At 45.1% G+C, this 24,689-nt stretch overlaps 1 protein-coding gene across 1 annotated transcript in view; it reads right to left on the bottom strand.

The window, feature by feature from the left end:
* C8b (complement C8 beta chain) overlaps nt 1-23,973 on the bottom strand; it is a 39,569-nt gene extending 15,596 nt beyond the window's left edge. The window contains exons 1-7 of the mRNA XM_075945277.1: nt 23,798-23,973; nt 17,236-17,392; nt 10,915-11,056; nt 8,736-8,877; nt 7,216-7,348; nt 4,817-5,014; nt 932-1,172 (exon numbers count right to left, since the gene is read on the bottom strand). Coding sequence (XP_075801392.1) covers nt 932-1,172; nt 4,817-5,014; nt 7,216-7,348; nt 8,736-8,877; nt 10,915-11,056; nt 17,236-17,392; nt 23,798-23,886 — 1,102 coding nt within the window. The 5' untranslated portion in view covers nt 23,887-23,973. The remainder of the gene's footprint in view (nt 1-931; nt 1,173-4,816; nt 5,015-7,215; nt 7,349-8,735; nt 8,878-10,914; nt 11,057-17,235; nt 17,393-23,797) is intronic.
* Nucleotides 23,974-24,689: the final 716 nt, after the last annotated feature.

Below are 24,689 nucleotides of genomic sequence, written 5' to 3'. Positions count from 1 at the left end.
AAGATTTACCCAAAATTAATTCATATTCACATTAAAATTCAAGTGTGAATGAAGCATTGGTCACAGGATGAGCCTATGATATTAACTGTAAAACCCAATATAAGGACTGAGGCTTCTAATATAAGGAGAGGCAGAGTGTTTGTCTTACAAACTGAGTAACAGAGTTTGATCTCCAGAAAGCCATGTGAAGGCCAAGTGGGCATGGAAGCCTGCCTGTAATTGCAGCCCCTAAATGTGGAGACAGGAGATCCCCACAGCAGGCTGGCTATGGAGACTAGCTGTATCGACGAGCTCTGGGATTGACTGAGAGGCTCTGCTCCAATTACTGTTGAGGAAGAACGTAGAGGATGCTTCCTGGCATCAACCTCAGGCCTGTGTATGCATGTGCATTTGTGTACACATGAACCCACACATGCCTGAGTTCACACACATGAAAAAAACCATGATGTGTGTACATATACGCACATACACAAACACAGGAAAAAATGAGAAAAAGAAATCTGGAGGTCGATCTGAAGAAACTTGTTGGACAATAGAAAAGAAATTGAGCTTGATGCTTAAACTCTTGGCTTGTGCCTCTGGCTGGCTGGTGGAACCATTTCTGAGATTTGGAAACTACAGAAGAAAGCAGGTGCAGTGGCCCAGTGATTCAGGATGAATATGCAACTTGATAAATCAAAAGCTTGGATCCCACTGGATGCAGCAGCTGTGGAAAGGAGGGTCACCCCAAAGAGAGAGCTGGGCTGCAAGGATAGACATGGCCAAACCGAAGAGAGAAGGATGGAGACCAAGTCCTCTGTGGAGGTACAGCTAGGTCAGGGGGAGGGAAATGGGGACACAGTTCAAGACTCTTCCCCCGAGCATTAGTGTAAGGCTCTATCACTATCCCTTCTGGGCTGGCCAGGACAGGGGTGTCCCTTGGACAGCGTACCTCCTCGCTCCATGAGGTCCTTGTTCATGATGAGCGTATACTCATAAATGCCCCCAAGCACGGCCTCGGTGATGTAGTGGGTCCCAAAGTCCCGAAGGAGATCTCGGTACTCCCCATAGCTGTACTCGAGGGGTAGGCTCCTCACCCTCTGGAGGAATTCGTAATGGAGCATGAGGCTTCTGGACTTCAGCTTGTAATGAGTCACTTCAAGGACAGAGCGCGCATGCAGAAACTTGCTTTTCTGGATGAAATACCAACATGAGAAAAACAGGTCTTTACAGTTAGGAATCGTAAACAGGAAGATGTCCACTACCATCCAGTGTTCTTGCCCGGGGTCATTGTCTTATGATTCCTTTGGGATATCTAAGGGAAGACAGTCTCTTTGAGAAGATTTTAATTCTTGTAAATATTCCAGCGTCTTTTTTGGCTTGGATGAGTGCTGATCTCATTACAGGAGCAGATGAAGATAATGAAGGAGAATCAGAAACCCGCACTACAGGGTGAATGTGGCCACTGGAGGCCACTCAGATGGGAGCAGAATTTGCTAACTTGCAAGCCTCCACTATTTGCCTGTGTCTTTTGAAAACAAAACCCCAAACCACTCATGTCTAACAACAGTGCTTTGCTAAGGTGACCGTGGCAAGTGTCTGCAAACCATGACGTGTAGAATGGGTCGACTGCCTGTTTTGCGAACACTACTGTTCCCATTCATTTACCTATTGTCTACAGCACCTAGTTGCAACATTTACATATGGTCACACTGCAGTGGCTGAGTGGTGTAGTTGCGACAGAGACCCTTCCCTCAGTATTGTGTAAAACCTCAATTATTTGCTCTGGTCCTTCCCTGGAGTCCTCTGTACCTTATAGTATAGACTGAATGCTAGTGTTGCCAGATGAGTGCTAGGTATCACCACAATGTAAGGTGACGGGTCCTTGTATGGGGTATCTAGGTCCTTGCTGGAGATGGGGAGCGCTCTATTTCAATCAAGCCCTTCAGCTCTAATGAGCTACTCAGCCTTCCATGCACTGTCATTGAAACCCCCAACTTCAGTCCAACCTGGCTTGTGGTCGCCCCATTCTAGTCCTGTCCAGTGGTTCAGAACCCTGTTTCTCGTACCACAAGTACTTGGTTCATGCCTTTCCCAAGTCTGCTAGGCTTCGTCTCCTCTCTGCAGCTTTATGAAAGTTGTCAGAATCAAAATGGAGCTGACTGTGCCACCTCTCACAAAAGTCAAGTAAAAATCCATCAGGCCTGGAAGTTACGAAGGAAGGGCACTCATTCGTGATTGTGTAATAATAGGAACTGCCATGGAAGACAGTCACAGCAATCACACACAAAAGTACGCAACTTCAAGGACCTTTAACCAGTTCCTGCCCAGCGTCAGAATGGTGGCACCCATGGTGTTAGTACCCTGTGGCCTAAGATTTTTGTTTGTAATCCTTCTCATTTTTGCCTTTAAAAACTTCTTTTGCCTTAATCCCCTTGGGAACATATATAATTTAGGATAGCATGCTCACTCCCATTGCGATACTCTGCTGTTCCCAAATACACAAAGGAGTCTCCGACAGTCTTCTGCTTGCTATTTCAGGGGACATATTATTATAAAACTTCCTCTCTGCTCTCCATTCTCTCGCTAATCTGCTTTCACTTCCATAGTCAGAGTAAGATCCTAAACCTCTGTGAGCATTATGATAAACCTTCTTCAGGCAAAAGCAAGCAAGCAAACAAGCAAACATGGGTGTATCAGCTTACTATTGCCTTCTGATGTAATCGACTCTCTTTCTTTGGATAGATAACCTTCACATTCGGTTCACCACTTCTCTGCTGCCCTGACTTGAGTGGTCCTTTTCATGCCTGTCCATTTTCCAAAGCCACATTGTAGATCAGCCTTAAACCAACTCTGTACTGATGCCTAAACCTGCAGGAGGTAATTGTGTCACGACTGTTCCCTCAGCTTCTAAGTTCTTCCCTCTCTTCTGGACACATGTTTACGTGTCTTACTGGCTCTTGGCTATTTACTACCATCCCTGGAAGCCCCAGATACTCTCTCCTCTTCTAAGCTTGCAGAACACATCACCCACATTTCCTTTGTTACTTCCACTGCGCTATATTGCAGCTGATATAAATGATAAAGTGATTTATTGCTTACAAGCTTATATCTCCCACTAGACTGAGACTATAAAGGCAAGAACAATTCATTATATATTTTATAAAGAGCTTCAAGAGATAAGTTTGAAGGTGCCCAACAAAACAGTTGCATATTAAGGAGACAGAAATGCTAATTCCTTTGATTTGGTCATTAGACCGTGCATACCATGGACCAAATTATCACACTGTAACCCATAAAGATACCTGCTTTTTGAGATAGTACATTTAATTGAACAAAAGGAACCTTGTAGAATTTGTCTTAGGTCATGTCAGGGTAGATACATGCTAGCACTGCAGACTGATTATTTGAATCAGGGAGATGAGGTAAGGATGGGGGAGGAGAAGGAGAAGGCGGGGCATGATGGTATCCCACCATTTTCCATCATAATAAAGCCCATTTCTATGATTAGTCCTGTCCTTCATTCCTACTAATCTGTGGTGAGTGCCTGCTATGTGCCATCCTGTCTAGATATGAAGGAACCAGATCTGTACCCCAGAGGCCCCCAGCCCATAAGACAAGCCAACAGATGGAAGCTAGTTCCATACTAATGAGTGCTGGCCGCCTGCTTCTTGCCTCGGCTGCATCTCTAGCAGAGGCCTTTTGGAATCCCTTATGGTTTCTTTTGCTTTCATATAAAGTGCTGTAGGCTTTGGGTCTTGGTCTCTTTTCTTTTCTATCTCCCTGGATTAATTGCCTAGCACATGACTCCTAGGTGAAAATTCTCAGTGAGTCGCTGAAAATGTGTACCCTCTTTACCTCAATCACCTGTTTCTTTAACATTTTACCCCAGTCACTTCCCTTGCCCATTTTGGTTTTCCTCGCCAAGTCATTGGCTTTGTGCTTACCTCGTGGTCAGCAAGGGACAGACAATGATTAGATTGGTATTGTGGAACAGCTCTGGGGCAAAGTGGGAGCCAAGAGACTGTGTATCAGGGCAGCACAAGGCAAAGCAGCCCGGACTAGTAACCTGAGGTGGGGGAACTGATAAGAGGTAGGAAAAAAGCAGGACAAGGACAGGGTGACGGTAAAGACAACCCCACCAGACATCTAGGAAGTCACAGAAGAGTGGGGTCACTTTCCAGACATTTATCTCAAACAAAAGTCAAATTACAGTGGGTTGAAAAAAATGTCCAGACAGGTTTCACTGGGGGGCAAATCTGCACATTAAGCTTATTGAAAACCAAAGCAAAGGGCTTTTACAAAATAAAAAATACATTACTAGGCTTGACGTCTCCAAAACGTAAGTCATTGTGAGACTAAGATGCTATCTATGGTTTTTTTTTTTTTTTTCGAGACAGGGTTTCTCTGTGGTTTTGGAGCCTGTCCTGGAACTAGCTCTTGTAGACCAGGCTGGTCTCCAACTCACAGAGATCCGCCTGCCTCTGCCTCCCGAGTGCTGGGATTAAAGGCGTGCGCCACCACCGCCCGGCAAGATGCTATCTATGAGAGGAATTTCAGGACAACAGAAACTGTCTTATTTACTTGGACCAGGAATCATTTGAAATTCAGACACATCTGTGAGCATAAAAGAACACACATACATTTAAAAGCAATAAACTGATGTTTGTCAAGAGCAAGAGTGAACTTTAAGTTGCGTGGGAAGTGGCGTGAGGGAGGACCTGGAAGGAGTTGGGATGGGAATGAATATGATCAAAATATGTTTATGAAATTCTCATAGAATAAATGAAAACACTATTTAAAAATAAGCAAATAAAAGCCTCAGACAGGTACTTACAGTGTAGGAGAATCGTTTGATTCTGCTCACGTAATGTTGGTTTTTGCTGCGTTCTGCTTTAACTCCGAACTCAAACATGTCAGGTATTTTAAAACCGAACTTGAAATCAAACTTGTTATCTTCTTTCTCTGTCACATTGCCTTCAAAATCTGAATATGATTCATATTCTGTAAATGTGAATTCATACTGGCCTTTGGTCTATAAGAAGAAAAGAAAGCATGTTTTTAATATGCTTTGGTTGAAATCGTCATCAGGTGTTTACTGTGTTCTTGCTGCACAGCAGAGCTGAGCTGTGTAGCGACTCTGGACAGACAAAACTATTGGGGACAGCTCACATCCCTACCTCAAGACTCCCACTCCAACCAGAGAGACATATTCAGTACCACAGATCATGCTCAGGTTGGGAGGAATGCAGGGTGTGGGGGTGTCCAGGGCTGTGGATGGTCTTCTACAGAGCCTTGAAGCAAAGCAGGAAGGTCTCAGCAAGCGCCTGCATGCCGGTGTAGCTGAATCAGAAGGCGCCAGTGAGGGAATCAAGGTGGATGTTGTAAAGGAACATTCTGGATTATGGAGGCTTTTGGCTCTCTATTCTGAACTGTGGCTTACTGAAAACATGACTAAAAAAGGAAGGAGTGGGGTGGCCATTCTGGGACAGCATGCCCATTAGGCTGGAAGGAGCGGATCTAAAGGTGGAGTCACAAGCCAAGAAGAAGGAGGCATGAGAAGCGCGGTGCACTAACGATGTGGGACTGGGGCAGCAGCCGGGGAGTGAAGACCGATTTATCCACTTGTCTTAGAGAGCTCGGCAGAGCTGTACACTAAATCATTAGTGCTCATTGTTTTGCATAGGGGAACTGGCAGGGGCAGTATCTCGATAGACCTGGAGTGAGCAGCATCTTCACCTCCACTTCCACGGGCATCTGGAAACTTGAAATGCCTATAAAATCCGCAGCCCAGGAAGGGAACAGTGATGACATAGATGTGGCCTAAAGGGGGTGCTCCTGGAACCCTGGCACAGCTTCCCTCTAAGTGGATGACTTGGGACAACTGATTTCTCCAGGCCCCGGTTTCTCCACGTAGAAAATGGAGAGGACAATTGTCCTTCTCCTCAGACCTGTCCTGAGGACCAGGCTCACACAGGAGCCTGTCAGAGCCTTCACTCAATGCTGGCTAAGGAGAGTAGCAGCTGGAAGCTCTACATGGCATCTGGGCTGGGATCTGGCTCCTGCACCGTGTCCTTGGAAAGCGGAAGTTCAGAGATGGACTAGAGCACTTGATGGGAGGTCTGCTTAGTCCTAGGCCAGTCAGTGTTGCAGAAAGGTCCAGAAAAGGAGGATGAGGAGAAGGGAAGTTGCCCATGCTTCAGACCTATGCATCTTTGGTCATGGAAACCACCAGCTAGACGAGTTTCTCAGTCAGCCATCTTTAGTTCACAGACAAGGAACCCAAGGGCAGAATGGAAAAGGAACTTGACCTAAAGTAAAATGTTAAAATGTCTTCCCATTAATGGCAAGGTTCTGGTAGTATATGTACATGGTGTATTCCATACTCTACTCTGTGGCTGGTGTGTCTGGGAGTACATACGAATCATAGTACAGATTTATATGGGTGCCACATTATCTTTAATTATTTAAAAGTTTGTGTGTGTATGTACGTACGTGTGTGTGTGTGTGTATATGTGCACGCGCACACACGCATAAGTGTGTATGTGTATCTGTAAATGAAGGTGCCCACAGAGGCCAGAAGTGCCAGTCAGATCCCCTGGAACAAAGTTACAGAAAGTTGTGAACCACCTGATGTGGGTGCTGGGAACTGAACCCGGGTCAGCTGCCAGAGCAGCAACCGCTCTTAATCCCTGAGCCATTGCTCCAGTCCTGGCAGTAGAGCATTTTCTAACTTTCAGTACTGATCTCAAGGGCTGGCTTGAGAGGCAAGGGCATGGAGTGATGGGAACAAGTGTTAGAATGAGCGAAGAGCTCTCTTTGACAGCAGGTGTGTGATGCTGTCCACTCAGCCACATCATCTCACTGACCATGTCATTTCACGGTTGAAGCTTGTAACTTCCATGTAAAGACAGGACAATAGAGGTGCTGAGCATTTAGGACTGTGTAGGTGACAAGCAGACAAGCCGGTTCAACTGTGTGACGCCAGATCCCATGCTCCGTCTTCAGTGGAGCTATTGATACACTGTATTGATATTATCGCTATCACAACTCTTGTTGCTGTGACAGGTGACATTGTCAGCACAAGGTCTTGTGCTAGGGTATGCCCACTTGCTACCAGAAGACACTGGGGCTCCAAGAGAAAGGGGCACAGACAAGCTACAGAGCTAGCACGCTTCAGAGTGCTTGTTCAGTGATTCCCTCATTGCTAGCAGCAGCTGCCTGGCTGTCCCTTACCTGTGGGGTGTAGCCTTCCACATTGTACGGCTTCCTAAACTTGGTGTTCAGGATGTAGTGAGGGGAGCATCCACCACCATAGTACCGGTGATCCAGAACTGGACCCTCAAAAGTATTTGTGAACAGGTTTATCCTGGAAGGGAGGCACAGACAGGGAGGAAAGCTGAGGATTCGGGGTTGTGTCACCTCTGTTGGAGCTTAGCAGATCCCACTGAATGAAACTCAGAACTGGTTCCACAAGCAAGGTCCTGGGAATCTGGTTCATGCCAACTCAACCGTCTCTTTTTAGAACTTTGTGTTGCTATTTCATGTGTATGAGTGTTTTGCCCATCTATGTGTCTGTGGACCATGTGCACACCTGGTGTGTAGGGTCGGAAGAAGGCATCAAATCCTAAGACAGCTGTGAGCCACCTTGTAGGTGCTGGGAATTGATCCCAGATCCTTTGGAAGAGCAGCCGGAGTTCTTGACTACCGAGACATTTCCCTAGTTTTGTCAGCTTAGCATTTTCATCTCAGACCTTCCCCAACACAGCTAACGACACAGCCCTGGCTTCAGGACTTTGTTCTTCTGCCCGTGTGCTCTGCTTCTTCCAGGGGAAGTAGCTCTCCTATCGGCTTAGTTGGGACTCCACTACTGACTTTGAATGCTTTCTCTGCTTAGTCCTTGCTTTGACCCCTGGAACTCACTTATCTTTGGAGGGTCTCAGCCCTGAGAAGAGCTCCTATTCAAGTGAAGAGTCTCTCTCTCTCTCTCTCTCTCTCTCTCTCTCTCTCTCTCTCTCTCTCTCTCTCTCACACACACACACACACACACACACACACCTTTAAGGGCCAATATAGGCAGTTGTCTAGGGAGGAGATAAATTCTAGTCGTATTCCTTGCCTTTCTTTCCAATATCATTCTTTCTGGTGATTCCTATCGTGCAGAAAGAGCTGGTCTCACCCATCCATCTGCTTAGATGCTACAGGGCATGGCAAGAAAGTAGGATGAATACGGGGCCTGTTTGGCCCTTTCTGACCTTGCTCCTTTGACCTTACAGAAGATTGGACTAATACTTATATCCCTAGGAGCTGAGACACACACGGACTACAGATCTAGCCTGGAAAATCATTGCTTCACAAAGTGCTCAGAAGTCCCATCTTTTCAGCATGGAGGATGCTGGGAACTAGGAAGAAAACCAGATCAAACCTATGATGTATGTTGTCTACTGTAGGATTCTAGAGCCATGCTTAGAATTCCTCCGACACAACAAATTGTAAGAGTTAAGAATAAGGTTCACCCCAGCCCTTCAACTGTCTTAGTGTCCCTGGGTCAACCCTCCTGTGACCCATGTATATTCATGGCATGTGCTTCTGGAACAACGGGGAGCAGGCCTCAGAAAATGCATAGAATACATTACAGGCTTTCTATTCTAGAAAGGAGAGCAAGTAAGTATCCCTTTCCAGCCCCTTGTCCATCCTTCAGAATTCCATTTAACACTGTGCCTTTCCATCCGCCCAGCGTGACTGCAGCAACTCACCCGCTGGCCAGATTGCCAATCGCCCAGTACTGCTCCATTTCCTGTTGACATTTTTTATAAATCCTCTTACAGTTCGCTTCATCTGATTGGTCTCCACAATCATTGTCCCCATTGCAGAGGAGTCTGCGATTGACACACCTCCCTGGGATGGAGAGAGGGGACCACATTCACGTGGCTGTGATGAGAGGCAAAGCCACAGCTGGTGCCAGGCATGTGGCTAGGACTGTTCTCATCAGTCTTCGTGTATCAGCCCTGACTGAAAATGATGCTAACAGTACATCCCTTTCTTGTCTCCCAACAAGTTCAGTCAGTGTCACAGTTTTGAAAGCACCGAGGAGAGATTATCTGGAACCACCTATGAAGGGGACGTCAATGTCCCTAAGAAGTAGGTTGGTATCTGAAACTACCCCTCCTCCTGTCACGGAGGCTAGGAAGAAGTGGTGGATGGCATCTCGGAATGGCACCCGCTAAGACATCATGTATCCGGGAACCAACCTCCTGGCCTCCATTTCCTCATCTGTAAGGTGGAAGTCATCACAATCATCCTGCCATGACACAGTTGTTGTGAGTGAAGGAATAAACCGGAACCCGCTCACCGAAACCATGGAAAGCCAATTGTGGCTGGAGTAAGTGCTTTGGAAAGGCAAGCACACATTGGAAGAAAGTCATTGCAGCACAAATGGGACCTTTACCTGCCTAATCTTTTCCCTAACACACATTGCTTTCAGCGCCATCATACCCCCCCCCCCCCAACTTTCTCTCAATGACTTCACTTTCTCTCGTATTTGTGCATTCTCAGGGAGATAAAGCCCACATGACAGGTGGCTCTGCTTCCTTAGACATATTGGGTCATTTAAACCAATGTCCTTCAGTTATAGAAGGCAGAAAAAAATAACCATCTGGTCTTCAAATGTTTCTTACAAGGCATTTAAAGTAAAGCCCGCATGAACAACCTTTATGGCTCTAGGCAAAACCATGGAACAATGGCCATAACGAGCCCTTGGGTACACTGTTAAAAAAAAAAACTCTCAGATTTATTGGATGAAATTTTACATTTGCAGTAAGACCCAGGGATGGTTCTGAGAATCGCTGTCTGTCTTTCAGAAGCTCTAGACCACAATCCACATGGCCACAGTGAATGGAACTCCCTCTGGAGACTTTAGGGCGCTGTATCTCTGTGTGAGAGAATAAATGGAGACAGATTTCCTGGGCTCAGACGAGCAAGCGGATCAGTTGGGGAAACAGTCTTTCCTAGGTCCTGCAGTAGATAAAATCATTCGCTGTGTGCTGCTTCCTTCCTTCCTTCTTCCGTTTCCCCACTTCTTGTCTATATCCACTGTCCTTCCTTGTAAAAGGCCAACATCTTTATTCAGTTTATCACACATTTGGACTCATGGTAGATTCACTGAAGCAGAAGTGCTAACCACAAGGCCCAAGTCTCCAAAGCCTTTGGTGGTAAGTAATGGGGATCACAGCTCTCACCTGTTTTGGTTTGGGCATCTTTTACCCGCCCCCCCCCAGGGCTCTGAGAGCAGTAGCAGAGCTAATATGTGACAGGGAGCTTTTCCCTCCATTTGTCACCTGATGCTCATGACCATATTGTAAGGTATGAATATCACCCCTGTGGTGGTTTGCTAGGGAATGTCTCATATGCTTGAATAATTGGTCTTTAGTTGGTGGAACTATCTGGGAAAGATTAAGAGGTGTTGCCTTGGTCATGGTATCTTAGCAATAGAAAAGTAACTAAATATAACACTCAATTGACATTAATGTATTAAAATCCAAAGAGATTAAAGATCTTCTATATCTCACAGTCAGATTAAGACTAACCCAGGACAATTTGTGATTCCAGCATGTCTAAGTTCTAGAGTCAGGGAATACAGCTGAGCTTCCAGATTCTCACCTGCAGCTCCTCCACTGACCTGCTGGATGCTATGTGGCAAGGAACCTCTCTGAGCCTCAATTTCATAGGATGCAAAATGGGAATAACAGTGATACCACCTTACCGTAGGCATGCTTTCATGGGATGATACACAGAAAAGGAGGCTTAAGGCTTACAGTAAGGGGTCTCCCTGACCTGCCCCACAACCCTGATCATGAACCCTATGTCTGTCCCTCCATCATCACATGCTACATTTTGCTTTTCAAGTTCTCTCCCCATGCCCACACTCATTCATACCTGTCTGTGCACACACAAAGCCTTCACATCGCACTTGACTTCTGCATGGTCGAGTGGTAACACAGGCTTCAACTTCTTTGTCAGAGAAGTCACACAAGTCCCCAAGGAACTGGGAGGGCCGGAGCAAGTAAGCATGTCTGTACTGTAGTGGACAGAAACAAGGTGAGCCAATGATGGGGCCTCAGAGACCTCAGGAGCGAGGATACTGTGTGGTGGGAATGGTCACCCGCTGAGCTGGGGGTGCACGGAAAGCACACGATTGGCTGATTGCTATTTGTGCAATTCCTATGCTTCCTTCACCACATACATCGTGTGTCTATGCAAGACCGGCAATTTTCTGACTGTTTCCCCAATTGCACTGCCAGCTCCCTGAGTTTGGGGCACTTGTCTTGAATCTCTGTCTCTGCAGTGGTCTGCCAAGATTTGCTCAGTGTGAAAAAGGCCTGGGCGTTGGAATAAAAAATCAATGCAGGGTTTAATATAGTCAGTTCAGTTCAACAATAAACCAACTCTTAGCTTAATTATTCCAATGGGTGATTTGTATATTGTCGTGTATTGGTTAAGGCATCGGTGTGATTTAAGTGAAAAAGTATGTGCTCTGAAACGCCAGCTTATGCTTGTACTCCCTAGTTGTATGATGTTGGGCAAATAGCTTTGTCTTTGGAGTCCAAATTTACTCATCGGTAAACTGGGGGCAATGAATTACCTAAATGTACAGTTTAGAATTTAAATTCTATAATTCTATATTTGTTGACATTATTTATATATTATGAATTATGTATTAATTTCTATCATATATAATTATATATCATCTCAAGCTTATATTTTTCCGGCACAAAATAGGTACCCAATTTTCTGTCATTATTCTTCTTTTTATTATCCACTATTTTAGGGATCAACATTGCTATCTCTCTCTTCTTATTCATTTATTCTGAGAATATTGATACATCTATGCCATATTTAAAAGGTTGGATTTTTGTTTGCTTGCTTGTTGGCTCGTTTTTAATCATTGTTAAGTCTCCTGACCTGCCTTCAAAAGGAGAGGGTCACTGCTGATGGCAAGAGACAACTACAGAGACAACGCAGCGCAGTGGATGCAAGACTAGGCAAGTGCAGTGTGCTTGTAATTTCATAGTGAAATCCCAATGCAAAGAGACAGTGACTGGCTTCTAGTAAGGATATGGGGGCTGAGATCTAGAAGTTGAGGAGGTAGTTCAGGTAGATGCAGAGGTCAGGAAAAGAATGGCCAAGAACAACCTGGGGAGAGAAAGGTTTCTGGTCAAACGAATAGCCTAAAAGATGTGTCTTCTTACTCCAGAAACCATAAATGGATGGAGAGGAGTACAGAGGGAGAGGGAGGGGAGTTGGAGAGAGGCAGAGTAGGGCCGGCAACCAGGGATCCCAGGCTGGGAGAGGGAGCACAGAAGGAAGTGATCACATTTGAGTGGTTTTCTAATGCTAGCAGTCACAACATGTGGGAAATAAGTAGAGTACCCGCCTCCTTCAGTGTGGCATAAGGCACTCCTTATGTGACATCTGTACCGTGGATCTGGAAACTCAAAAGGTAATAGACAGCCATTCTCCTTGGAGACGCATCCTTGCTAGATGGTAGACTTAGACCTTAAATACAACTTTGAGGAACAAACATAAACAAACACACTAGAAAAACATCAACAAATGAAGTACATAAGGAACATACAATATATACATATACTATACATACAGTATACATAGAATGTCCGTATACTATATGACAAACCCACAGCAAATTATCATACTAAATGGGGAAAAGTTAAAGGTATATTTTCAAAAATCTAGGACTAAATAACATGCTTATTCAATACAGAACTGGAAATGTAAGGTTGAGCAGTTCGGCAAAAGAAAGAAATAAAAGGCAGATAAATTGAAAAGGGGAGTAAAAGGATTCTGTTTGTCAGTAGCACAATCTTGTATGTAAAATCTCTGAAGATTTCACCAAAACACTGCCGCAACTGATAAGTACAATAAAGTTGCAGGATATAAAATTAACATACAAAATCCAAAGGCATTCTTTATGCTTCAAACAAATAGGCTGAAAAGGAGCTTTGAAATAACTCCACTTATAACATCCTCAAAAATGGTAAGACATGAAGAAAGAAATTTAACGTAGGAAGTAAAAGACTGTCATAATGAAAATGAAGAACACTAGAGACAATTTGTTTTCATGGGTTAGAAGAAATAATGTTAAAATGTCCACACTAACTGAGGCAATCTAAGATTCAATGCAATCCCTGTCAAACATGAATTGCCATATTTACACAGCTCGTGTGGGGGAGGAGAATCACGAAATTTATATAGCAGCATAAACCATCTAGAAAATATAGTAAAAACAATTTTGGGCAAAAAGAACAAGCAAGGGGCATCACAACCCAAGACTTAAGACATACTACAAAGAAAAGGTGATCAAAAAATATGGGACAGATATATGAGTATGCACACGGGTGATAGCACAGAGAGAAAACCCAGAGGTAACTTCACATACATAGAGCCAGCATAGCTTTTCAAGGTAACAAGAACACATACTCTAGAAAGGGGTATGTTTTAAAAAAATAAGTGATGTTGAAAACTGGGCATACAAGGGAGATCACTCATATGTTTACCCTGCAACCTTGAGGACCTGAGCTCAATTGCTAAAGCCCAGTTATAAAAAGCCAGGTGTGGTAGTATATACTTGTAGTGCCAGGAATGTGTGTGGCATACATAACCTTGAAACTCCCCAGCCAGGCAGTTTACCCTACTTGGTGATTTCAGGCAAGTAAGAGACCTTAAGTCTCATAAGCCCCACATTGGGCCCCATTTCTTGTAAGGCCCATGCTGGGCACCATTTCTTATAAGACCCATGTTGGGCGCCATTTGCTGTATCCCGTGTCAGGGCGGGAACATCATCTGGGTCCCACCTAGATTATTCATCCATGCTTGGAGAGAAGTATGTTGACTAAGAAATGGCAGGTTGGAAAATTAAAGATAAAAGACAGAGACACAGGATAGAGTCAAGAGAATGCACCAGTAAAAACTGAAATTGGCTGCATATACTCCATAGACTTTATATACCCCAATCCAAAAAGGGGGGGGAAGACAAAAGACTTCTTTACCACAATACAAGGAACAAGAAAAGTAATCACCTTCTCAATATGCAAAACATCAAGTAACCACACTCTAGGTGAATACATCCTGCTAGTAGCCACAACTTGGGTCAAACCTCCTGTCAATAACCTTGAAGGAGCAAGAATAGGCCTGAACTCTCTGACTTTTAGTCAAGGTGAGAAAAAGCTACATCCTTGCGCTCCCAAACTCTGTCAAAAAATGTAGATGGAGCCTTATGAATGACCTCCTTGTATGTGTAGGCACACTCAAGTACATATAAGCAGAGAGAGAGAGAGAAACAGAGAGAGAGAACAAAGGAATGGACACTGAACACATATCTGTAGAAGACTGAAACTAGAAAGGCCCTTATATATTAAAAAAAAAACAATTTGCCAGGTGTGGTGGATAATACCTTTAATCTCAGCATTTTGGAGGCAGATGTAAGATCTCTGAGTTGGAGGCCACTATGGAACTACAGAGTGAGTTCCAGGACAGCCAGGGCTACACAGTCACCCTGTTTTGAAACAAACAAACAAACTAAAAAGAAAACTTAAAATGTGTCAAAGATCTAATGTAAGATCTCAAACTATGCAACTACTGAAAGAAACCAGGGGAAACACTTCAATACCTAAGTATTGAGCAAACAAGATTTTAGATAGTATAGACAATAAACGCAAAGCTAGACAAATGGGATTAGGTCATACTAGGAAGTGTCTATACAGACAAGGAAATGATCAACAGTGTTAAGAGACAAACTGAATGAGGAAAGTATCTGCAAACTTCATCTGTTAAGAAACTAATATATAAGGAATTCAACGAACAGAAAAATTTCTAATAATCTGAGTTTTTAAAGGGACAAATGATCTATGATCTCTACAAATATGTATAAATGATATTATATAAATGGTAGAAAGATTTAGAATGGAAGGCCTTACATACTTTTGATAGAAAAGTAAGTTAATATAGCCATCATGGATTACAGAAAATAATACCAGAGGCCTAGAAAGGAGGGAGGAAGGGAAGAGAGTGGGGAGAAGGATGAAGATAAGAACAAAGAAGAAGAAAGAATTCTTTTTTAATTTTGAAAATAGATTTACCATATGAACCAACAGTCTAAATCCTAAGTATACATCCGAAGGTGATGATGGCATTTTATCAAAAATAGATCATAACTCCCATATTTATTACAACAAGATTCACCATACCAAGAATAAGAAATCAACAAAGACATTCATCAAGAGATGAATGGATTAAAATGGTATAATTGACAATGAAATTAAAATGGTATAATTGACAATGGAATGCTAGTCATCTATAAAAGGATGATCCAGTCATTTGTGGCAACATGAATGGAATCTGAGGACATCATGTTAGAGGAAATAAGCTAGACAGAGAAAGTCAATCACAGGTTCCCACTCATTTGTAGAAGCAACAATAGTTCATCACAGACGTAGAGGATAGACTAGAGGTTTCAAGAAGCTAGAAAGAAAGGAGGGACAGAGAAGGGGTGCTATTGATTATCAAAACACTTTGTGTGTGGGGTTCTAATGCTCTATAATACAGAAGGTAAGTCAACAATAATTGTATAGTTCAAAGTAACTAGGAGTGTTGATGTTCAAGTTTTTCTACATGTTAGCAGAAGAAAACAATTAGGTTTGAGTGAAGGAAAGGCTAATTACCCTGGCTTGATCATTGCCCAGTGCATATAGGTATCAAATTATAAAACTATACTTCACAAATAAGCACAAATACTGGAAGTCAATTAAAGGATACAAATAAAGCCACACATATGTAGGAGGTTCTCAGAAGACTATCCCCAGGCTCTTAAGGCAAAGTAGGTATGGGAAGGATGGAAAGAACGGGAAGGATGGAAATACACCTCTAAGTCTGGATTGAGAGGTTTTCCTGAGTCCTAGCCATAGAGCCTGCAGACAGGGCTGGTGCCAACTGAAGAAGTCCACAGTGAGTTCCAGGGACCAGCTCTGACTGGCTGGCTCACGCTCAGTCCTTCTGGTGTATGGTGCAGATGGAGCAATTATCCAGATAATTGGATCAATGTTGATAACTTCATCAAGAAAACTCACTCTGGGAATAGAACAATAGTGCTGGGCTCTCCCCATTGGTCCGGTTAACTACACAATTGCCCTGGGCTGGCTTCCTCAGCCTTTTCTGAGTCTTTGCCATGATAGGTCTGGTTTCCCAAGGAGCCAAGGGATGGGCAATCATTCTTTCTCTTTTTTTTTCTGGCATATCTGCTTTGTTCAGAGCTGGGGTCCTAGGTCAGCTGTCCCATTGCAAGGGAGCCAAAGGATAGGCACCATGGAGACAAACTCTACTAGCAGAAAAATCAGGACGGACCCCATGGCCTGAGCTAAGGCTTATCTGCTACTAGAGGGCTCCGAGAAGTCACTTATACCTGCTCTAAGACTCCATTAATCTGTCTAGCAGAATAGGTGGCAGCCACCTTCTTTTCCTTGCGAAGATGTCAGAAAGCAGAATGAGTTCAAATATGAGTGTTGTGAAACACCTGTTACATGCATGCACACTTACAAGTTTTCTGTTTATGGCAGCAAATGATAAAAGCCACATTATGATATATGCTAGGATATAGAGTGGGGGGGGGGACCTGTAAAAGTTGATTTATCTAAGTAGAGCTAGGGTTGATGATCAGTCAGGGAAGGCTTCATGGAAGAGGTTGCCTAGAGCAGAGAATCAAGTTCTGAGTCATGTCAGAAAGTAAAGGTAGTGGGAGAGGTCACTGCTGGCTGAGAAAAAATCATGAATGGAAGCCCAGAGCAAACGACACAGCTGGAAGCTTTCAAGAGCTGATGTATCACAGAGACGAGGCCAGGGTAGGTGACACACAAGTCTGGCTTTGATTCTTAGGGCTCATTTGGGGAAAGACTTGGTTCGATATAGCTTTGTGATAGCTTCCCTGGCTATACCGTGAATGGTGGATAGAAAGAACAGGTCAGAGGCAGGACGTGTGGAAAACATGGTAATACCCAAGGAAGCACCCACTTGCTGTTTGAGAAAGCATAGAGAAAGGAGAGTCACTCTGATGGCTTGCATCTTAAAGGCCAGACTATGGCTGGTCACCACTATTAGTGCCTCTGCCAGATGTTGAAGACAAGTCTCCTTCTTTACCTTCCACCCCTGACCAGAAGTTTAGTGCTCACCCAAGGCCTGAGATCTTACCCTTTTCTTTTGGCAGGGGTCACACGCCGTCCAGGAGGACCAGCTGGATAGCTCACAGTCAATGGGCGCTGGAGGGACATCCACACTCCGTGCTTGTCTGCTCTTAACGAGGCTCTGGTTGGCTGCATCTGTGTCGAAGAAATCTGGCTTCTCTCCTCTACAAATCATCGTAAGGAAATAGTCGCGTATCCCAAAGGAATTAGAGTCATTCCCTGCCACCCGTCAATCACCCATTCCATAAATGCAGGTCAGATCATGAGGGCAGGGTGGGTCATTTATCGTTCCAGTGCTTGCTAATTCATCTAACAAATATGTACTGAGCCCCCAGGAAGTGCCTGACATTAGGAGTACTGGACGCTGGTAAGAAGACAGCATCTTCGTCACTTGTGCCATCCGGTTTCCGATCTGTATGAGCTTCACGCTTCTCCTCCATACAGTGGCTGAAATGTGTTCCCTTACAGGGCTGTTTCTGGTTTACAAATTATAGTCACTAAGTGAGAGCTTAAACTCTTAGGAATTAAGGGTACACAGGAAATTCATCATAGCACCACACTCCCAATTTCTGGGTCTCCCTTTTTATCTTCTGAAGATTGAGGGGTTTGCACTAGTTGATGTCTTTTCAGATTAAATATCCATGAAACATGTGCCAAGAACAATTGGTACTGAAGATATCAGGCTTCTGGGGATATGGTACAGGGTCTTCTTTTTTTTTCATCTGGACATGGGAAATTCTTTTTTTTTAAATTTATTTATTTATTAAGGATTTCTGCCTCTTCCCCGCCACCGCCTCCCATTTCCCTCCCCCTCCCCCGATCAAGTCACCCTCCCTCATCTGCTCGAAGAACAATCAGGGTTCCCTGACCTGTGGGAAGCCCAAGGACCGCCCACCTCTATCCAGGTCTCATAAGGTCTTCTTAAGAGAGAAACATACCTTGCATCTTAGCAATTTTTAACGCATGCAGGCCCCATGCCCAGAGCTGGGTTTGAAGATGTGTAGAGGTTAGGCATGAGTTCATTGAGTCTGGAAGCTGGGGAGAAGGTGGGAAGCTGGTGCAGGAGTGTCCCCTCCCAACCACCCTGTGCATGAAGTGAACTCGAACCATTGCAGGGCCAGGGTAGAGGAATAGGGGAGTAAGCTCTCAAGCGCAAGTGATGGGAGGGGATCAGCAAAAGGATGGGCTGGGAGGGGATGAGAGGGAGGAGAGAGTTTAGGTTGATGCTGGTATCCTACTTGAATGCCTAGTGGTGGGGACATAGGAGGACAGAAATGTTGGGGAAGATGGTAGAGGCAGGCTAGGCTCTAGGTGCTCATAGGAAAGCCACAGAAACTCACTCAAGGCACAGTTCCTACCTGGCTCTGAAATCACTAAGAGTTCTGTGTTGAAGAAACAGATCTGATCATGAGAAGGTGAGGAGGGGCAGTGACTGGTCTCTTTTACAGTGGGTAAAATGTATGAGCTACTACTCCATCGTTGTGATAAAACACTATGGCTGAAGCAACTTACAGATTGACTTACATTTCCAGAGGACCAAGAGTCCGTTATGGTGGGGAAGCATAGCAGCTAACAGTAGACAGAACATCTGGAGGGAAAGCTGAAGGCTTGAACTAGAAGCAGGAAACAGAGAGAGCTAACTGAAAATGGCACGAAGCTGTGCAACCTCAAACCTAGGCCACAGGGATGTACTCCTTCAATACTGCACTCCCCAAGACCACCCAAGCCTAACCACCAACTGGGGGCCAAGTATTCCAACAGCTGTGCCTATGGGAGACATTATCATTCAAACTACCAACTACCACAACATGAAATGTGTGTGTGTGGGGGGGAGGGCATCGGGGACACAGAAGAGGAGGGAACCGGTGTCAGACTGAGCCATGCAGGTAATGAAACATCTGTGGAAATGAGCAAAGCACAGAGATGGGGCAGAGGGCAGAGGAGTCACCCGTCAGAGCCAACAAGCAACCTCTGGAAAATGAAATATGCCCGAAATGTAAGGCAGGCTATTTGTTGAGTCCCTGGCACACAGCGGGGCCAAATGAATGAATGAGCTCATTATATCATCTGTGTGAGCCTCAGTTTCCCTACCTAGAACATGGTAGATGTACTACGATTCTCTTGTTATCTCTTTCCGTGAGTGTATATATCAGTGTAAGAGCCCTTGTTATCTCTTCCCATGAGAGTGTATATCAGTGTAAGAGCCCTTGGAAGTTGTACTTTGCAAGCTAAAAAGGAGGTACGAGGAAGAAAGGTATGGAGATTTATTGAGGGCCTAGGATGCCAGACCTAAGCATTGTACTAGATGTTTTCTGATGCTTTCATTCCATCCCACAGATACACTAGAAGGCAGCTATGAAATGAGGTCACCTGGACAGATGCTGAACTGGCTCACAACAACACAGCAAGCCTGCTGCAGTGAACCCGGGATATAGTTGCCCTGAGATCTAAGCCTAGGTCTGTCTGAGCCTGAGTATACACTCTCCCCCTTGCCCCATGATATCTGGGAGCGGATCCAAGCGGCATCCATTCCTGTCACCTCCCATCACTCTCTCTATAAGTGTCTGCAAGGCCTGTTTCATCCCTGTCTCTAAGATTAAGTCATTAGGGGGAACATCACAAAGCCTCCACTGTCAAACACACAGGACATCACTCCAAACAAGGTCATTAACGACACATTCTCACTTGGCAGAAGTCCTAAAAGGAGGATAATATTAACTACTGTGAGCTCCATTTCCATGGCGGGCCCCAGAGACTGGCAAAAATCAATTGCCTAGTAAAGTTGGATCTTTAACAAAAGGTCAAAGACTCTACTAGAAACCACAGGTGGGTACTTGAAAGTGGTTACTGAGGCAGGATGCTGCACCCCAGTGGGAGCCCTCCGATGGGCTCCTATCTACTAATTTGCTCGGGTTTGACAAAACAATACTGTCTGTGATTTGGCTTCTCCTAAGTATGTATTTGACAGCTCTGTGGGGTACCTTCTTCCTATTTCAACTACAAAGCAGTTACGCTGTTTTTTTTCTAAGTATCACCCCAATTCGGGACTACAGTGGAGACCAAGTGGATAAGTAACATGCACAGTCGCTATTAAGAGTCACAATTATTTTCCTCACCAAGATCTGAGAGCCCGTTAATGGGCAAGATGATGACTTACAGAGGGAACGCGCAAGACGTAGCTATAACCACCAGCTCTCTCATTTTAACACCCAATTTCCATTACGGAGGTGGTAATATAATGAAATAATCAGCAGAATAAATAGTATGTTTGTAAATTACATCGGGTAAGTGTGGTTCATTAGTGCCGCAAAATGCAAATCTAAAAGAGAGGCTACTGTCAAGCCCCATCTTGAATTTGAGATTGGCATGGAGTGGCACAAACGACAGGTTCAACTGAGGCCTCTGCGTGTGGCTATGGGCACCTTCCACCCTGAGGAATTTCTATGGAAACAAGCCCACCGCCTTGGCTTCTGCTGAGATGCCTCCATATGGGGAAAGTAGATAAGAAAGACTAATAGAGGGGATGCATGTGGTCAAAGTATATTAGGAGCATGGATGGGAGGGCCGTAATGAAAGCCTGACATGCAGTTTGCAGACACGAATGCAAAGCCCAACTCGTCTGTAGCATAAAACTGCCTCGAGAAGTACCAACATTAATAATCACCCAGGGCCCCACATCCACATTGAGCCTGTCAATCTTTTGCCACACTTGTGTAGTCTTTAACTGAGAGGCATCTCCAGGAATTGGGCATCTGGGTACCACGCTGGCCCCAGTCCTCTTTGTTCACCATCCTCTTCAGAGGCCAGCGACTGTCGCAGACACGCTGTGTGTCATGCCAGCATCTTGCAAATGCTCTTGTTCATCTGTGCACTGTGCAGCGTCACCTTCCTGTGCTTTGCTTTGATCTTGTGTATCGTCCTCTACTATTGCTCGGACGTGTGGGTGTCTGCCCACCCATGCCAACCAGATCCACATTGATTCCTAAAGGGACCTAGTGTTGCCTCTTTCATCCAGATGCTATCCCCTATAACATCTATTGCATGCCATTGATTCCTCTGAGGGACATTTATATCCTAACAACATTTTGCAATTTCAAAAACAAAGTTAGCATTAGCAGCATTTTATACATCACTGGAAATATGTCCCTTCTAGGAGGTGCCAACAAGGACATGTCTTTTTTTGGGGTGCACAGAATGCTGTTGCCAGCCTTAGGGCATATCGGTCTGGATCCAGGTTTCCTCCCCTCTTTCTCTGATCAAAATAAAGATGGATCCCCCAAGCAAGGCAGGATTAGGTCAGCAGTAAATTCCCAGCCCTCAGCTTATACAGATGGGGCACATCAATACATTTTGGCTTGCTGTGGAAATGCCCTGACACAACAACTTTCTTGTCACACCCAATTTGTTCGGCAGCTGCATCCCCGTACCAATAGCATCTTCCACTTTGCTGGAATGGGGGAGTGGTTTCTGGGGGAAAGGTTTCCCATTTCTCTCTGTCGTTTGCTGTTGCAGACACGGAATTTAAAGCAACATCTCAAAGAAGCAAATCCGTGTCCAAGAGAAACATCCTGGGTGTCCAGCAAGTTGGGTGGATTTGGGAAGTGTGTTGATGAGAGGCAGGAAGAAGAAAGAATGTTTGCGTTCTGCACACACGTCCCCAATGGACTGAATAGCTCTGAGAGCCACACAGTCTTTAAGCTCCGTTTTCCTTCTCTCTACAACTGTGACAGAATGGCTGTGGGGACAAGAGTAAAGGCCTGGAACAGAGCAATGATCAATACGGATCAATAGGCCACGTGACAGTGTGGCCTGAGCAACGAAATGACAAAGTTTATGATATGAAAGAGGTTGCAACACTTTCTGCTCCTACAGAGAATACTTTCGTTTTGCTTTCTGTGTCTGATACTCAAAGGCATGTTGTGTTCAGGACGGGCGAGTAGGAAGCCTGGGTGGAGAGCAGAATATTCAACCAGGGTTCAGGGAAGGGCTGGAGGCTCAATGAATGCGAGCCATTCTCTTCTCCCCTCTGGGGATCAGTTTGTCCTTCTCCAGAGTGGGAAGAAGAAGGGGCCACCCCTGCTCCTCTTGGGACAGAGCTGGAGTTTTATAGCCTGTATTTAGTACCTGGTGGAACCACAGCCCCTACCTAAAAGAGAACTTGCCAATAAGCACACCCCAGTGTGCTACCCCTTCATTTCAAACCATCTACACCTGAAGGAATGGTTCCGTGCCCTAGCTACCTCCTCCTCCTCCTCCTCCTCCTCCTCCTCCTCCTCCTCCTCCTCCTCCTCCTCCTCCTCCCAGTTCTCACCTGCTGTCTACCCAATGAGACTGAAATGTACCTGGAGCCTTGGGGCAAGCCAGGCTCTCTCACACCTCCATGCCTTTATGTATTCTGTTACCCGGTGGATGCGCCCTGTATCCCTTGCCAGAACTAGTCACTCTTGCTCTCTCTTGACTGCTGTTTGTGCCTGTATCATCTCTCATGTCTCTGTGTTTGCTCACACACTGCTTGCTCCCTGAGAACACGAGTGAGGGTCTTGTTCAGCCCTACACATTCCATCATAAACAAGGGGCCGCCTGCAAGTACATGCTGCCTCTGGGAGGATTATATGAGCCCTCCCCTCCTGGCACAACTCCCTGGGCACTGCAGGCTTCTCTGTGCCCACAAGTAAATGCTTGGAAAGCCCTGGCGGCACAGTTCGTCTGTCCACCACGTTGAGGGTCATGCTGACTCTAAGGGTGAGTGCTGGGGTGTCTGGTGGGTGAAGATTCATAATCTTGATCCCTGGGAAGGTGCTCCCGGCTCAGGACAGTAGGCACAGTGTGGCGCTGCTCACACCATTGAGAGGTTACTATCGGGGAGCACTCAGAGAGTAAAGAAAAACCTTTACCTCTCTCCTTCCAGAGTAGTGCTCATGATCACTCTGGTACCTGAGCACTTCCACATCTCGTGATGGGAACTGCTCAGGCACAAGGAGGGTCTCCAGATTGCCGACACTCTGGCACCTCTTTCTCTAGAATCCCAGTTTGAGGCCCGACTAAGATTATTTTCTTTAGCTCTTTTTACATCCTATGAATAGAAACTTGGATGCAATAAATCAGTTGTTTAGCTCCTGGGAACAAACATTTGTGAGAGAAAGGGAGGGTAAAGAGAGGAAGAAAGAGTTTGAAAGACCCACTCACCCTAGATATATGGGGCTGCTGGGTGGGTAGAGCAAGACACTGCCATGCATTCAGATCATTCATGTGAACTGGCTCGTTTTTCATATATAATAATCCTCCTTTTGCATGAGGAGCCAGACCAAAGCTTCACTCAGAATATAGAACATGTCTCCTATTCTTCTCAGCATGACAAAGTTCATTTAAATATGTCAGTCCCTTAACAGGTGCTTTTGTTGAAGCCAGCTACTTGGGCTCACAATAATTCAGAGGGAGTTGTTGTTGATTTTATTTTATCAGACACATGCAAGTTGCTCCAGGCATGTGGCAGGGATGGTCAGCACGGTGTGGTTTTCATGCTCTCTGCCGTGTAACTGATCAGGGAACCATGTGTACCCGTCACTTACCTGGAACCAGAGAGATGGAGACATCCCAGGGCAGCGCAGAGAAGACATGACTTTGCCAGTGCCCTCCAAGCCTGGGTCCCTGTCTTCATGTCTGTGTGACAGGCGCTCCAGGGAGCTTCCCAGATGCCTGAGAAGCCTACTCACAATTGCTACTTTCAGCTCTGTTCTCATAGAGCAAACAGCTGGGCAAAGGCAAAGCAAACAGAAGCCGGTGCCTGGGACAGCAGTTGACTTTGCACAGCAGGAATGCACTCATTCATGTGACTCTGCAAAGGAAAGACAGCGAGGAACACGATAACTCCATGCAGGCTACGTCAGCTGAGAAACTCAGGTAGCCACACACCACAGCCTCCCCCAGACGGGGCATGCTAGATCAGTTCATATAGTAGTGTGTGCAGTCACATGTTGAGTACTCAGAGACGCATTCTGTTCTCAACAAATCGAGTTGCAGGGTCTGAAGTCAGACGGGACTGGGGCTGAGTCCCAGGTTAACTCTGAGTTGGGCTCTAGAGCTCAGCTTGAATTCTTTCTATATGATTTCCACCCAAGTGCAAGTTCTTTCTATATGATTCTCAGCTGTGTGCCAGAACACATACTACCCTCTGCATAAAACAAATAACAACAGTGCCTGTCACCCAGTGCTATACTGAAGGGGTCAGTCAGTGGGAGGGTGACAGGAGATACATTATAAACAGGCATGAAAATGTCACAATGGGACCCATTATTATGACGATTATTACATGCAAATAAAACATGAGGCAATCTAGATACCCAGAATGCATTGAGAATTGCCAGGCGGGTACCATGGACTTTCCATATGCACCCGATATTCTCCATTTCCTCTTGATAAAATGCCTCAGAACTGGATGAATCAGATGAGATGCCAAATGTG

This window comes from Microtus pennsylvanicus, chromosome 13, assembly GCF_037038515.1.
Source record: "Microtus pennsylvanicus isolate mMicPen1 chromosome 13, mMicPen1.hap1, whole genome shotgun sequence".
In the NCBI taxonomy this organism is placed as follows: domain Eukaryota; kingdom Metazoa; phylum Chordata; class Mammalia; order Rodentia; family Cricetidae; genus Microtus; species Microtus pennsylvanicus.
The sequence above is the reverse complement of the archived record's forward strand: the minus strand, read 5'-3'. Positions and strand labels throughout refer to the sequence as shown.